Source organism: Chamaea fasciata, unplaced genomic scaffold (genome assembly GCF_029207755.1).
Source record: "Chamaea fasciata isolate MVZ Bird 193981 ecotype frontalis unplaced genomic scaffold, bChaFas1.0.hap1 SCAF_3, whole genome shotgun sequence".
NCBI classification, from domain to species: Eukaryota; Metazoa; Chordata; class Aves; order Passeriformes; family Sylviidae; genus Chamaea; species Chamaea fasciata.
Genome location: NW_027094088.1, coordinates 24565457 through 24580831, shown reverse-complemented (window position 1 = coordinate 24580831; position 15375 = coordinate 24565457). Strand labels below are relative to the sequence as shown.

Genomic DNA, 15375 nt, shown 5'->3' with positions numbered 1-15375 from the left:
CACCTTCTTTGTTTACTTCCTTTTTTCTTGGAATTGCTTGCTTGCTCTGGGGACATCACCACTGGCTCTGAAAGAATCCTAAGGGAAAGTGGTTACTAGAGGCCTGGAAGTAAGGGTGTCAGGATGGAGACAATTTGCCTTGCTTCCCAGCAGAATAATTTAATTTCATGTCATTCCAATGACATTTGCCAATCTAATTTTAAGTACCTTTGGAAACTCAAGCCTAAGCATCTACATAGCTTAAGGAAGAAGTGGGTCAAGTGTCAATAAATCCTTCCAAAGAGAAAGAAAAATTCATTTACTAATCATTGAATCATTTCTCCCCAGACCCACCCCAGCTTTTCACAAGAACCTTCACTGATTTCCTGTTCTAACTGTGCCATGCAGGTGTGTGTGGTCCTTACAGACATGCAGCTCTGGAAGAGCAGATGCTGAGTTATCCCTGGGTGGCTCCCACCCGTGTTGGATTGTCACCACCATCTCCAGGCCCACATGGGGCTGTGGGCACAGGCACATCCAGCACGTGCCAGGTTACCAACACACTCCACTGTCTCCCTTCTCATGGGCTGTGCAGGGAGAACTCTGGAAGCAACCAGGACCAGGCCATCCTTTCTTTCCTTAAAAGAAAAGTTAGGCTGATTTAATTTTTTTTTTTTTTTCCCTCATGTTGCAAGATGTTCCTGTATTCGTGAGTAACTTGACCTATCCTTTTATAAACTCCTTAAATGACTTCTCAACAATATAAAAAGTTAGCCATACCTATAAAGGCATATTTTTTAATTCACTGTTGCATACTGATGTTATTGCTAGCTCAAGTGGAAACAAGGTTTTTTAGGTATCAGTACACGCTCATTTACATAGTAAGCTTCCCACAATTACTTAGAAACCAAAAATGGAAACATAACAACCCTATCACATTGGAAAGTTGGCAACATACACATCAGAAGCATTATCAGTTACGTACCAGTTTAACATATGGGCCAATTTCATTCTGTTTTATAAAAGTACATTCTAGTTATTGATTGCATTTTACCATAGCTTTTTATCGGACACATTTGCACCTTCCTGTGATCTAACTTTGAGCTGTGTTTCTCATTAGAGAAGAATTTTGGGGTGGAGAGTATCCTAGGAAAAGGGCATATTCCTAAATTAGAATTGGGATTAAAAAAACCACCATTCAAAGCCATGTTCAGCTCATTATTTTGTCAGAAAAAAAAAAAAAAAAAGAGTAATTTATAGTTCTGGGTGATAATTTGAAGACAGACTATATAGACGTACTGTCAGCAGGCCAAATCACGAATGTGAAAACCCACAAATCTTTCAGGCAAATTTAGCTGATGCTGTTCTACTGTGAGTATTCCAATAGCAGAGGAAGGTTGGTTTGGAGAGGAAGTTAAATTTAGGACTGTTCATATCTGTCCACTTGCTATCTTGTGCCTGTTATCACACAGTTTATGGAGTGTCCTGTGGCACATCTTGCACTTGAAATCCTGCAGTTCGTGGCAGCAAAGGTTTGGCACGCAGAGATAAGGGCTGAGCAGCATGCTCATGCTCCTGAGCAGCTCTCTGCTGATGCCATTAAGGTGCAGGTGTATCAGGAAGATTAGTTCTGACTGGCTAATTAGGGGGGAAAAAAAAAAAAACCAACAGAGGCTTGATTTGAACTCCCTTCAAAGCCCTTTATAATTGTCTCCTGAACAGCCATTTGGGCTAAAATGACAGTTATAGTCTAGCACAATTTCTTTCCTCCTCTCAACAAGCAGGCATTTCCTCAACAACTTATATTTTGTTCCTTCTTAACTTTCTCTGTAGTACTTCATTGCCTTCTTAAATTGCTGTGCACTACTTCTTTGACACCTTTCTGCACAGAAAGAGTCTCAGACCTGAGACACTATTTTCCTTTGGACAGGTTTTTTAAAGAGAAAAATCAAACTGCACCTTACAAGAGATAAACCATTCACAGTCTCTGGCTGGAATCTACCAGGAGGTCATATTCATTTTTATTTGTACAATTCCCTTTACTCCCTTCTCCATCAGATTAGAGACAGAGTCAGGACACATTTACTCAGATGTTCTCTGCCTTTAAATCAGACTCATTCAAAATGAAACACTTGCTTTGGGAAATGCATCTTCTGTTGGAAGGTGGCAAAAAAGATGTGCTCCATGCTGTGAGAATGGACCTATATAGCTAATAGTGACAGAGCTTTCTAGGCATTGTTTGTGCTACATAAAGAGTTCTGAGGGTTTCAAATGAATGTTATTTTGATGTGCCTCATTTGTCAAGAGAGTTTTGGGTTCCATGGACTAGTGACTACAATTCTTGTGTAGTCAACTTGATAAGGCCACTGAAAGTTTCTGTGGCAGCCATGACATGATCACAGAATTGCAGAATCACTGAGGCTGGAAAACGCTTCCAAGATCATTGAGTCCAACCTTTGACTGAACACCACCTTTCATCTAGACCATGGCACTGAGTATCATGTCCAGTTGTTTCTGAACACCTCCAGGAATGATGACTCCACCACCTCCCTGGGCAGCCATTTCAATGCCTGGCAACCCTTTCCATGAAGAAATTCTTCCTGCTGTCCAACCCAAGCCTCCCCTGACACAGCTGGAGGCTATGTCCTCTTGTGCTCAACCCCTCAGAGCTACGGGGTAGCAGGTACCAGGGAAGAGTCCTCAACATATCTTTGTCTTGGATTTTTCATCATACCATAGCATTTGTGACAAGAAGAGTTTCAATGTTAACATAGCCTACAGGTTTCATGGTGTATTCACTGCATTTTCACTTACTTGTAAAGCCTGAGAGTAGCAAAAAAGCCCCTTCTTCCAAAGAAATAAGTGAAAACTCCAGGCACCATACATTTGGAGAAAGTTAATGACAGAGAAACCCCACAATCATAGCAAAGCCTAGCTATAGTAAAAGAATTTCAGAATTTATTTACTGCATTGTGTGGGCTGCTTTGGGAGAAAGTGAGATATGCTAACAGCTATATCTAGGATCGCAAAAGTAGTTAAGCTGCTATCTCTTTACCCACCTCAGTCCACCACTTACACACAATGAATCTGAACTGACTGGTTTAGCTGACTTTGATTTCTTAATAATTTACATTCTGGTGTTGAGTCTATATAAAACAGTTCAGTTCCATGCAGAGAAATTCAAATCAGCCTTTCATGCAACACATTTGCATTGGCAAAAACCCCACTCAGTTTTAGAAGTCCCACTTTTCATTGTGTTGTATTTTACCCTAGTTTTCTGCTCTCGGCATCTAGCTTGTTTCCTATGGATAAAGCGACCTAATTATTGGCACAGCCCCACCGACCAATGCCCTCATACTGCACTCCTAAAGAGAACTCTCAGAGCAGGAGTTCCCCCTCCTTTGATCATCTTGGTGAATCTCTTCAGCTTCATCCAGCACATTCACAGGGTCTGACTGAGATATAACTTCATGCTTTGAAACACGATACGGGCTTGAGGTCACATCTGCCACAACTCATCTGAGTTTTCTGACCTGAGTTTTGATTTCTCTTTCTCTCCCTCTCACTCACCAGTAAGACTTGGCTCCAGTTTCTAACAGATTATCTGCTTAAAATGAAGCCTGACCCCCTTCTAGTGTATGCTGCTCTCCAGTCAGCATGCTTTTGAGAAACTCTCCCCTGTAAGATTAATTTGCCCTTTGCATTTTATAAGGATAGTGGATGTCTGAAAATAAGGGGAAAGTAGGGCTAGATGAGTATTCCAATAAGTTGTTTTGTGGTGCTTATATCCCAAATAAATCTGAGAACCTGAATCACAATGAAGCAAGAGAAACATTTTTTGCTTCTTTACATCTAAAACCTCTCACATTCATCTGGTAAAGACTCTTGGAATATTTTTATAAGAAACAAAGCTTCTATTAAAATGTGATAAGAACGATGATCCTTTTGCATCAGAAGGAGATTGTGTCTTCAGAAATAATTTTGCTGCATAAGATTGTTGGGATGAGTTTTGGCTAATATTCAGGTTTCACAGATGACATGTAAATGAGCAGAGGGAAATAAAAAAACAAACCACACCAAAAGCCCTCAACATAATTTTCTCTATCTTCCTTATCTGTTTGTCTTGTAGGCTTCTGATGGCTGAAAAGCCCTTGTGATGAGAAAGGGAGAAAATTGTTTTTCTGTACTCAAATAGATCAGTCACCAGTGAAGTCTGGAGAACAGGCAGGCTCTACTCCCACATCAGAATTTGATTTGCTCTGCAAATTAATTTAGTACTTAGCCATATGACAAGCAATACAAGCCAGGATATACCGAGCCAGAGCCTAATCCCAGAAGTGGCTGAGCAATCCCAAATTCCACTTTTAGATGCAGTCAGAACTCAAAGTATCTTGCTAACTGCAGGTCTCTTTAGAGGTCTGTAAATAAGCTGTCAGCTCTTAGAGCCCTCATGGAGCTCTGGGTTCGCTGTGTCTAGGCCGAGTTTGATATCAAAGGTGGATCCAAATTAAATTAAATACACTGCTGTACATAAAATAAAATAGACTTGTGGGGGTTTTTTAGTTATTCAATGCAGACCAATTACAAATCTTGTATTTTTCCACTACTAGGTGCTTCTTTGTTTACTCTGCTAGGATACACATACCCGGATGAAGGAGCAGTTCTCACCACAGTAATCTAGTGAGGAAGTTAGTGCTCTTTTTAAGGTAGTATCCACACCTTCTACTACCCTGTTGAAATTTCTGTCAAGACGAGCAGCTTCAGCAATGCTTCCACTGATGGCAACAGTGAATTCCTACCTCTGTGCATCTCCTGCTCTTGCCTCCAGAAATGCCAGTTCAATTTATTCTATGAGTATTCCTAATTGAATGAAATATCCCTGTACAACTTGAGAGTGAATCAGCACTGGCCACGCTGCCTCCCCCTGCAGGTGTAATGTTATCAGGTTTGAAGCCTGATCCAAAAGGGTGAAACAAACTAAGGGAGGAGGATGTACTTCTCCTACAGCAAAGAAAATTTAAGGAAAATTAAATTCATTTTAAAAAACCCTCTCAGTCTTAAGGTGTTTTCATTTGAGTTTCGTAGGTATATCTGCAGTTTTTATGATCATATTGGGCAGTGTTATGAAATAATGTTATGCTTGGGGCCAAGAAGCACTTCTAGGTGGCTCATAACTTCTACAGGTAAGATGAGCATTAATAAAGTAGGTGTTTTTAGTATAACCATAATGAGAAGATATGACACAGTAAGCAGAAAACTAAACAAAATGCTGAAGTCTGGAAAATGAGAAGAAGAAAGGAAGAAGATACAATAATAAATAAATAAACACATTTAGTAACAAAGGATAAAAAGAATGGTGAAGAACCTTTGTTTCTTCCTTGAGACACTTAGAAAGACAAAATTCATGGCCAATTGTCTGTCATTATGCTGTAGCAATATGCAAATCTAGGCTTTTCTACAAGAATATATATATATATTCCAGTAACAAGAGTCCTTGTCATTAATAAGATGTTAATAGAGAGAAATATTGCTCATTTCCTCAGTTTTTAGTACTGCTGGGGAAAATGGATGCTAGATTATGCCAGTAAGAACAGTACAACTGGGAAAGCTTATATTTTCAAGTAGTATGAACACTATTGGCTTAAAATCCTATCTATATCGGCATATATATTTGTATATATACATGCATATACACCCTAATTTTTTAGGTTCTATATAAAGGTACTATTTAAATTCAGTCAGAAAAACACTTTCATTGACAATGTGTAGCCCATGTCATTCCTCCTCTCCCACTGCAAAACAATTATTTTAATTCATAACTTACTGTTTTTAATCTTTCCTTATGACTGTGTTGCTTCACCTCTGACCTAACATCCACTCTCAAGCTTTCCACTTGCAGAAAGGTTGCTCAGCTGCATGATTCATGTCAGAAGCAGGATAAACTCTGCCTCTGTTGTCCTTTCCCTCATCTACACCTCCTGTTCAATAATAGCTGCCCCAGAAGCTGCAGGGGAAAGAAAACCCACAGCTGGTGTGACTATCCATGTAGATCATAGTCTTAGATGAATCTTCTATGAAAGGGAGGAGAGGTCATTTCTCCCCTCAGATCACTCTCTGTCGTGCAGGGAGCAGTTGGCCCTGCCCAGTGGAAGGAGGGCTACTATAGAGTTGGGTGCTGCCCTTCAGATATACCAAAGAAAGCCAGAGCAAGAGAACACAGGGAAGGAAATGGATTGCAATGAAGATTAGTAGCCTGGCACCGTGGCCTTCTGGACAAGAGTTATAACTTATCTGTAGTGACGTCCCTGGCACAAGGTGAACTTTTCACTTTCACTTGTGTAAAAGGTCTCAGCATGAGCTTTTTTCCAGTGTATCTTCAGTTCTCCCTATTGTTTTGTTCCCTTGGCAGCATATTTATTCTTTCTCATGTTTACAGAGGTGTTTCTTCAATTCTAGGGGGCATGTATTAATATTTCAAAACTCTTTCATAAATAATACTGATTAAAGATTAATTAAGCTTTACTAATGTTGGAAAGAGTTCAGTTCAGAGGGTTTGCATGTTTCACTGGTTTCTTCTTTCCCCTATTTATTTTTCATTTTGATGAAATTGTAGTGACTTTTTATAAATAAGGAATTTTTAACTTATAGTTCTTACTTTGAATCATGTTTCAGACTACTTTAACTGCACTAGCAGTCTGATTTCTAGATGTGGTAATGAGAACATGGAAAGCATGGCAGAAGTGACTTTTGGAAACATTATTGCTCTGCACTACATAAAATTTAGGGGAAATGTGCCCATTATTTCAGGTCAGAGATAAAGCTCTGCTTACAGATTGTAACATAGTTCTGTCATGAAACATGAGGACCTGAGCACCTCAGAGCCCCCACAAAGCAGAGCTGGTTTTAGTCTGAAAACAGCCATGGAAAGGTCACCAGAGACAGAGTTTTGGGTTCAGTAGTTCTGTCCTTATACACACTTAGAATGTGTATACACCCTTTTACATACACAGTGGGAAGAGCAGCAGCTGTTGCTGGATGTGAGGGTATCCACAAAAGCAAAGCAGAACAGCTTCCAAATGGGCAATTCTTCCCAAATGAGAAAGCCCCATTAAAAATTTGAAAAAGTACACCAGAAAAACTGTGAGTGCATGTTTGGAGCTTTTTTGGAAAAATGACATTTAGTTTGATTGATTAAAGACCCTGCTACATCTGAAATAAAGCTTTCTATACTATGTAATTAATGTATGCCTGAACTGTAATGTTGAGCCCTCCAAAAAGTAATTCCAAGGGTAAAACCAGGACAGTGGAATTCTACTAGGTCCAGAGGATAGCTCTATATGCAGTTACAGACCTTGTGGATATATCATTAATTCTTAGTAATAATAGAAATAAATAATACATATTCTGTAACTTTTTTTTAAAATCATTTATTATTATAATCAGATTTTAGAAGCCTGTTATTGTTATAAGAAAATCTGCAAATACTTGCAACTGCAAATTGAATGTATTTATACTTGTATTCTTTGTATAGAGAATATGAAGTACAGAATGTTTTGGAGTAACTGCCTCAATGCTATTTTTTTTCTTCAGCTTTTTTACCAGGTTCAAGGAGATATGTGTTTGAAGATAATTGAAAATGGGAAACAAAAAGACATTGCCATCCGAGAAGGAGAGGTAAAAAAACAGAAATGCTTTTCTGTTATAGTTGTACATAAGTATGTTAAGTGAATGTTTTATGTGTTATTTAGAAACCAATTTATCCCTGCGGTGCAAGAGATGGCATTAGGATTTACTTTAAAAAAAAAAGCTTGAATGGAGTATAGAAAATTTCAAGTAAATAATAGGAAACTACAAAAAACTCTATTCAACATTTGACTGTTTCAACAACAGATAAAACTCCCTTGAATATCTGGGATAACTGTTCAGATAGTCAAGAACATACTGAGAGAAGTTCTTACTCCCCTGTATTGGGATCTGCCATGTGAATTCAGTTGGATCAATCTTTTATTTACACCTTGCCAGGTACACATTGTTTACCCACCCACGCACACCATTATACAAACTGCCTAAACTGAAGAATTTAAATGATTCATGTATTTTCAGCCTTCTTTAGTCCTCACAGCTAGCCTTTCCAACCATCACAGTAGGACAGCTTTAAAAGAGCTGTTTATGAATAAAATGTATCCAATTTTTCCTTATAGTAGTACACTTGGTAAAGCATAGATTGCAGTGCTTTTACTGAGAGCACGAATAGATACCGGCTGTTACTACGAGTTAGATGTGCTACAACTGCCATTCATGGTTATTGACACAAGCTTGGACTGCACTCAGGTCTTTGAAAGGATTATTAGATCTGGTGGAGAAAGCCTTTAAAATGGAAGACGTGTTAAACCCAATAGCTTAATGTGACTGAAAGCCACTTTTTTTCACTTAATGTGACCACTTTTTCAATGACAAAACAGAACCACGTTTTCCAGCTATGAGGTTCTGGTATTACACTTCACACTGAAGGAGCACACCCAGCTGAGATCTCGGCATGTAAGACAAGTACTGATGAAAAGGTGCACACAATACTTGGTGGAAAGACTGACACTGGTACTGCTGAGGCACCGTCATTAGCTTTGTTTCGTAGACAGAGAAACTGTAATGACTGCCCAGCCTTAGCAAAAACATTTGTACTAGTGAATACAGGCTGGTACAGGTTTATATATTACACTGATACAGGCTTACCAACTTGCTGCACAGGTAGCTGCCAGGAAAGGGTTTATTCTCAAGCTTCAGAAATAGACTTCTCTTAACCACATGTTGCTTATTCACTTTGTCACTTGCATGAGTAAATAGCCCCTCAGGTTTGTTAATTATTTCTGGAGAGAATAGCACTTATCATGCAATCAAAGGTGCTCACTGTGTTAGGAGGATACATGTGGCTGATTAGACATTTTATTGAGCAGACAAAAAACCTGCTTTTTTATTTCCATTTCAATTACTCAGAAATTGCAGTCAGTTTATAAATTTCAGACGAGTAATTGGTTAGATTTTCATTTCAATTGTGTCTAGCAATAATGATCAAACCAGGAGGAGAGAACTTGACTGCCATCAAGGCAGTGCTGATTGCAGTCACTGTGTGATCATTCACAGAGAAAGCAAGAAACAGTGTTTGCAGGGCTGTGGGTACCACAGTGGGTGCAGCTGCAAAAGAACAACATGGGATCAAAAAAAAGTAGGGGAGAAGTGGGACAAGGAGCAGAAGATGTTGCAGGTCGAGGGGCAGAAAAAGGACAACGCAAAAAAACAAGGACTTCCTGACACTGCTGCTTTCTGATTTCTTTTAACAGATGTTCCTGCTACCTGCCAGGATACCTCATTCTCCTCAGAGATACGAAAACACTGTGGGTCTTGTGGTTGAGAGGGAAAGATTAAAAACAGAAATTGATGGGCTAAGGTGAAGTATAAACTATTGACTAATCTGTTAGAATTCATAATATAAACTAATTTCTCGTGTCAATACAATGCTGTGTTTTAATTTCCTGATAATTTATCAGATTCATCCTGGCAGTTTTGTACTAATTCTATCCACGCATCTATTTATCTATACACACATAAACAGAGATGTCATTTAGGATTTGCTTTAGGTAAACAAGGACCATTATGAAATTTCTTAAATATATGTTATGGTTATAGCAATCTACTTATGTACTACCTACTGCTATTGCCTTAAGTTTTAAAAAAGATCTCAGAGCTCTCTAACAACCCAAATAAAAAAGATTTTTTTAATCAGTTCTGGCAAGCAGAATATTAATTCCTTTGTAAGCACTGAAAGCAAAAAAGATGAAGAGCAGCTTTCTTGTCAATTGTGTGAGAAGCTGGAAGCAAAATCAATTTCCTCACCACTAGTCCCTCTACACTGTACACACCTCTGCCTAGGTTCTATTGCCTTTTGAGAAAAACATCTTCATGTAAGTGAGTGGTTTGCTTTGTATTCTAGAGGGAGCTGAACTAAACTTTGTCTTGCGTCCATAAAGAATTCGCAAGTCTAAGAGGGAAAGTCACAACAGTACAACATTAGCCAATCTAGAAAAGCTGTCTTAGTATTAACCAGAGATGAGAGACCAAGCAGAATTTATAGCTTTTCACATAATCCATACGGATTTAAAACCGCAGTGATAAAAGTGCTGTTCCTGTCTGTTCACATATAGTTTTGATTGTTGCATGGGTAGTGTCACAGCAGGAAGATTGCAAGTATGCAGAGCTAGAAAGACATGATTTTTAATTCAAAGATAAAAGCTACAGAAAGAAACTAAGAAAGGGGCTATTCAAGAAAAGAAATGCAGATCAATAAATTCCAAGCTAAAAACAACTCCATTTCATTTAAAGTATTTTTTACCTATGCACTTCTCTTTTTTCCTTTCATTGCAGATCTGTAGATTGTGTGGACTTAAATTATTTTAAAAATACTTTGAGCTAGAAAAAAGTGGTCAGTGATTTAGATAAAAATGTTTATTATTAATGTAAAAAAAGAACTAGTAAAGTAAAGTAAACTTTACTTAAAGTAAAACAACCTACCATGTGAAATCTGTCAGTGGTATGAGAGAGAGAAATGCTGAATGCTTTTTTAGGGATCCAGATTGATCTAGAGATTTGCACTCCAATATAGGCACGTGGAGAAACTAAACTAAAAGCTACCTTATGGCTTGCAGATGGAAATTAACACATCCTCAATTCAAAATATCTAATCAGATGCCTGAAAATAAATCAGAGGTTTTTAATGCCCTTGTTTTCACACTGATGTGGTGAATAAAGACACTTGAAGTTTTGGGAGTGAACAATCTTGTCGTGCATTTGAACCTACATACCCTCTGTGTGCTCCTGGGAGAGAGGGGAATTTACAACCAGAACCTCTAATGTTCTCATACTTTTTTCAATACCAGCCACCTGCAGCCAGGACTGCACAAGAGGAAATCATAATGCACTTTGAAGTATGCTGACTCAAGGTCTAAAACAAGGTGTTACTGTTCCATTATTTATCATGTCTACAAAGCTTAGTCATAAATCAGAGCCCCCAGCGTGCTGATTACTGCACAAGTGAAGAATAAGTAGCCTGCCCCAGTGTTCCAGCCTAAGTAATGATTTACATGTCTTGTGCTGTGAGAAAAATGATTTAGCTAATCTTTATTCTATGGCAAATAAGTACAAAACCAAATAAGTTTGGTGTTAGTCATATTGTTGGATGCTTTGTAATAAACAAGATATTTTTAGCATCTCCCATCTCTGTAGATTGTCTGTGTTCAGAATTTGTGCTGCCAGCACAGCTTTTTTTCCATATTGGAAGTATAGATATCAATACTGTCTTCAGTGTATTTTTGCAAAACTTGAGAAGCTGGGAGCTCTTAGAAAATTTCTGGACAATATGTGTATAGATACATAAGACAGACATGAACATACAGATATGCACAGGATAATTACATAAGTTTTGGGATTTTTTTTCAGACACACATTCCAGTAACTTTAACCTAAAAAACACACAGGACCTTTTTAAAAACACTGACAATGTAAGTGGCAGGACTGGAGCATCATCCCTTGCCAGTCCATGCAATCTTTTAAAAATCTGAGTGTAGATTCTGTATCTACCATTCCATAGATTGATTCCTTACAGCAACCTTGACTTGTTGACCTCACCAAATTTTATTTGTTAAGACAAAAAATTAGCACAAGTGAAGCACTAAATTCCTCTCCTGAGGGGTGACTCAAACACTTCCCAAATCTGTGTAGCTGAAAACCATCTGTTTTTCACAAACAAGTCCATAAGCCACCTTGTTTTCTTATCAGTCCATGCATGGGCATTAAGCAAGCTGACTCTATCAAATATGGGCATTTATGTCTTAGCTGCATGGTAGCAGTTACTGGAAATGGTGTTTGGGTCCAGGGTTTTTTGCAGTAACTACATCCAAGGTGAAAGTTATTTGTCCCAGGAGATTATGGCAGCAATCATTTGCAGGATGACATTGGGAAAGGTTGCTGAAGGAATTTGTTGACCTATTTGTGATTGATGAACAGAACTACAAGGCACTCCACAGAAGTTTGAGCACCCCACCTACCAAGTCACCCAACCAGGAGAACAGAAAGCTTTCCCAAATAACCATTCCTTAGAACTAAGTACACCAGACTTGACAATAAGTTGCTCTTACACATCAGGTAGCTATTTTCTTCAAAAGACTGACTCAGCTAGGTGATAAAAGGATTGACTAATGTGTTGACTTTATCAGATACTATGTTGGAGAATCAACTGATGTCCTCTTTGAAAAATGGTTTCACTGTGAAGATCTCGGCACTCAACTTATACCAATAATTCAAGAGTAAGCTTTTTTCTTTGTAAATTTTTTTTTAAAAAATTGAAATTATATTGTAGATCTTTGTCAGTCTGTGGCTTATGTCATCAATTTGCTATTTGTGCTGCATTTTACATAGACTTTTTAAAAGTTAATTGCTGCTCTATAAATTTTCAATCATGTCTTGTATGTCCCAAATTCATCAAATCAGGTTAAAAAAAAGAGAAATCAAATATTTCACATGTCCATCTGGAACACACTTTTTTGAACCAGTAAACTTAGTAGTACACTGCTTCTCAGTGCAAAAAGAATTGAGTGAAAAATTAACAGTGATTAATGCTAAGTTATCAAGGTAAAGCACTAAACTGCTTTAAGGTTTCTTTCACTCTCGTTTTAATCTAAATACTTTTAATTGAATTTTTTATGCATGATCAGGGCTGTGGCAAATTTGGTAGAAAGCTACTTTCTAGGAAACGTGAATGTCATTAACTAATCAGTTTGTTAAATGGTTACTAAAGGTGAACAAGGGAAGTGTTTACTGGCATTAATCTTGTAGGACTTTCAGACAAATCCTCTGTCAATAAAATAGGGATAGTCTTGCATACCGGTGATAGTAGCTGAGGATTTGGACATCCATTATTAGCACAAAACTTACTGGCCAGTATTACTGCCTAGTCATTGATAACCTACAGAACATGACTTTTTTACTTCTGTTTAAATGTTCATTATTCCAGGTTTTTCAATTCAAGGCAATATAAAACTGGAAAACCAAACCCAGGTAATGCAAATTAATTTCAGAATTAGAATAATTGCTGATTGAAGAGCAATGATTCTCACCACATAAAATAAGTATCTGTTTTTCTTTCTGATTGTTTAAATTAAACTTACTATGGGAAGTAATTCCTTTCATTACCCCAACCACAAGGAAATTCCATATATATGATTACGAACAGCATCTTGTTTGGTCATGTGATGCCATCATAACCATCTATCAGGTAACTATACTCATGTGAAATGCCAGTTTCTCTATCCTTCCATGCCTTTCAAGTCTTACGCTAACAAAATTTCACTTCTGACAGCCCATAATGAGATTTTTGCAAGTAGAATTAGTACTCTTTATACCTACTTGTACTCCTTTACCTAAAACTATACACTGTGATCTACTCTTGAGAGACCTAGAGAAAGCCAGATGATTTTAGTTCCCGTAGGGTCTGATCTGTTTAACATTTTATTTCTGTGCTGTCTTGCCACATTTTTTGTTTTGTCTCAGTTGTGGGTAATGACTGCAAATTCCAAACTGGAACTGATACTCCAGTTGTAGCTCCATTTCAATCTGTTGGAAGGAGACACAGAACAGAGCAACTGACTTCTAGAAAGCAAAGTTACTAGTTTTAGTTTTAGGAATCAGAGCTCTCAAACAGAAAGATTGCTTTCTGCATGGCAACAAAAGCCTCAGTTGCAAGGATATTGCAACAGCACCTTCAATGGGAAATTTGTTTTGCTGAAATCTTAAAATCCTGCTGGCCCACAGCTTTATAAGAGCACCCAGCATGTGCGTGACCCATTGCTATTGATCGACATAAACTATGCCCAAAATACCACCCTTATGTCTTAATTATGCACAAAAGACCACACTATGCAACTATTTCTACATCTGCACAACAGGCTCTGTAGACTATTTAGAAGTGTTTTAGTTAGGTGCAACCTGGGCAGTTCTGCTGGAGGAACTACCTGGAAAATCTCCATGACATTACCAAGTTCTTAGCTGACACATGGAAAATCATCATAGGAACAGCAGAAGCTGCTTGTGTAATCTCCAGGAGAGCCTGAGATTCCTTCCTGGAGAGTTCCTACACCAGTTAACCAAACACTAAGCAGTTCAGTCAATCCCACTGCTCAGCTAGGTTTCTTCTTTCAAATCTCTCTGCTGTCTCATCTGTGCTGGCAACTGAGGGGCATCCTGCACCAACCAAGAAATGTATGTATGGCTCAGGTGCACTGCACCCAGCTATGCTACTCTTGACCAACTTGCATGTCACCCTCCAGTCACACTCAAAACTTGAATTCCATAGTTCTTGTCACAAGAGAAATTTTTAGTTTCCCCTCTCTAAAAGGTTTTTGGAACCAGCTGTCCTTAATCTCCACATCAATTCCTAAATATCTTAACATGATTGTCATTAATTACTCTAAGAGAGACAAAAATTCCAGTGAAATATTATTTCCTCATCTATCCCACTTCTTAGATTGATAGTCACCATAAAAAAGTCACTGTCTGCCATCTCAGATGGCAATCAATAACAGAACAAAGCTTTTACTCAAATCCAAAAGTTGAGTTAAGCTGTTTTTTGCATGAACAAAGTTCTTAAAAATAGTTAACTAAAACATTGCCACCAACATGAAATTAAGAGAAAAATCTCCTGTATGGGATAGCAACCTTAAAGCCCTTGCAATTAGAAAATGGTAAAGCACTCAGAAACCCTGCCTGAAAACTTTGCTGCTGAGCCAGCCTTAGGCGTTGGTTCTTTGATTGGGGAATGTGATTCTCAGGGAAAGGCTGCATGTTTCTTATAAATAAAAAGGGGTTGTCCCCAAAATCTTACTTTTATTTCTATGCACTATCAAAATTTGTTTTACTCAGATTAGCATGTCACCTATATTTGGGTGTCCATCGTTTGGTTTGTTTGAGGATTTTTTTTTTCATGGAATGTTTGAGGGCTAGGTAGCACACATACTGCCTCACTGTGTGTTCATACAGTGTTTAGCAGAGGAAATATAATTTCAGATGAAGCCTCTAGATGCTGCTGTTATAAAAAAAATACCACATCACACATAGTATCCTTGTTCAATACAGTGATTTTAAATAAGCATCCTTCACCAGGCTAAGAGTTTAAATGTCAGTAACAAATTAATAATATCAGGGTAGAAACAAAATAACATTAAAAAAATTATATTGCTGATATTTTTGCAGAAGATTAGAGCTAAAGAACAAAGCTGACAATCAATCAGAAGCTACAATATATCCTGACACCTTTTTTTAAACAAGTAATTCTGGGAAACTTATTGATAAATC

At 37.9% G+C, this 15375-nt stretch overlaps 1 protein-coding gene and 1 long non-coding RNA gene across 3 annotated transcripts in view; one reads left to right on the top strand and one right to left on the bottom strand.

Moving 5' to 3' along the window:
• The window catches only part of LOC136286612 (uncharacterized), a 39730-nt gene that overhangs the window by 1616 nt on the left and 22739 nt on the right, over positions 1-15375 (bottom strand). For both annotated transcript variants that reach the window (XR_010719953.1, XR_010719952.1), the window contains exon 2: positions 2-78. This is a non-coding gene — a long non-coding RNA (uncharacterized lncRNA). The remainder of the gene's footprint in view (position 1; positions 79-15375) is intronic.
• HAAO (3-hydroxyanthranilate 3,4-dioxygenase) overlaps positions 1-15375 on the top strand; it is a 33702-nt gene that overhangs the window by 4750 nt on the left and 13577 nt on the right. Inside the window, exons 3-6 of the mRNA XM_066178381.1 lie at positions 7570-7653; positions 9315-9421; positions 12243-12332; positions 13040-13083. Of these exons, the coding sequence (XP_066034478.1) occupies positions 7570-7653; positions 9315-9421; positions 12243-12332; positions 13040-13083 (325 nt within the window). The remainder of the gene's footprint in view (positions 1-7569; positions 7654-9314; positions 9422-12242; positions 12333-13039; positions 13084-15375) is intronic.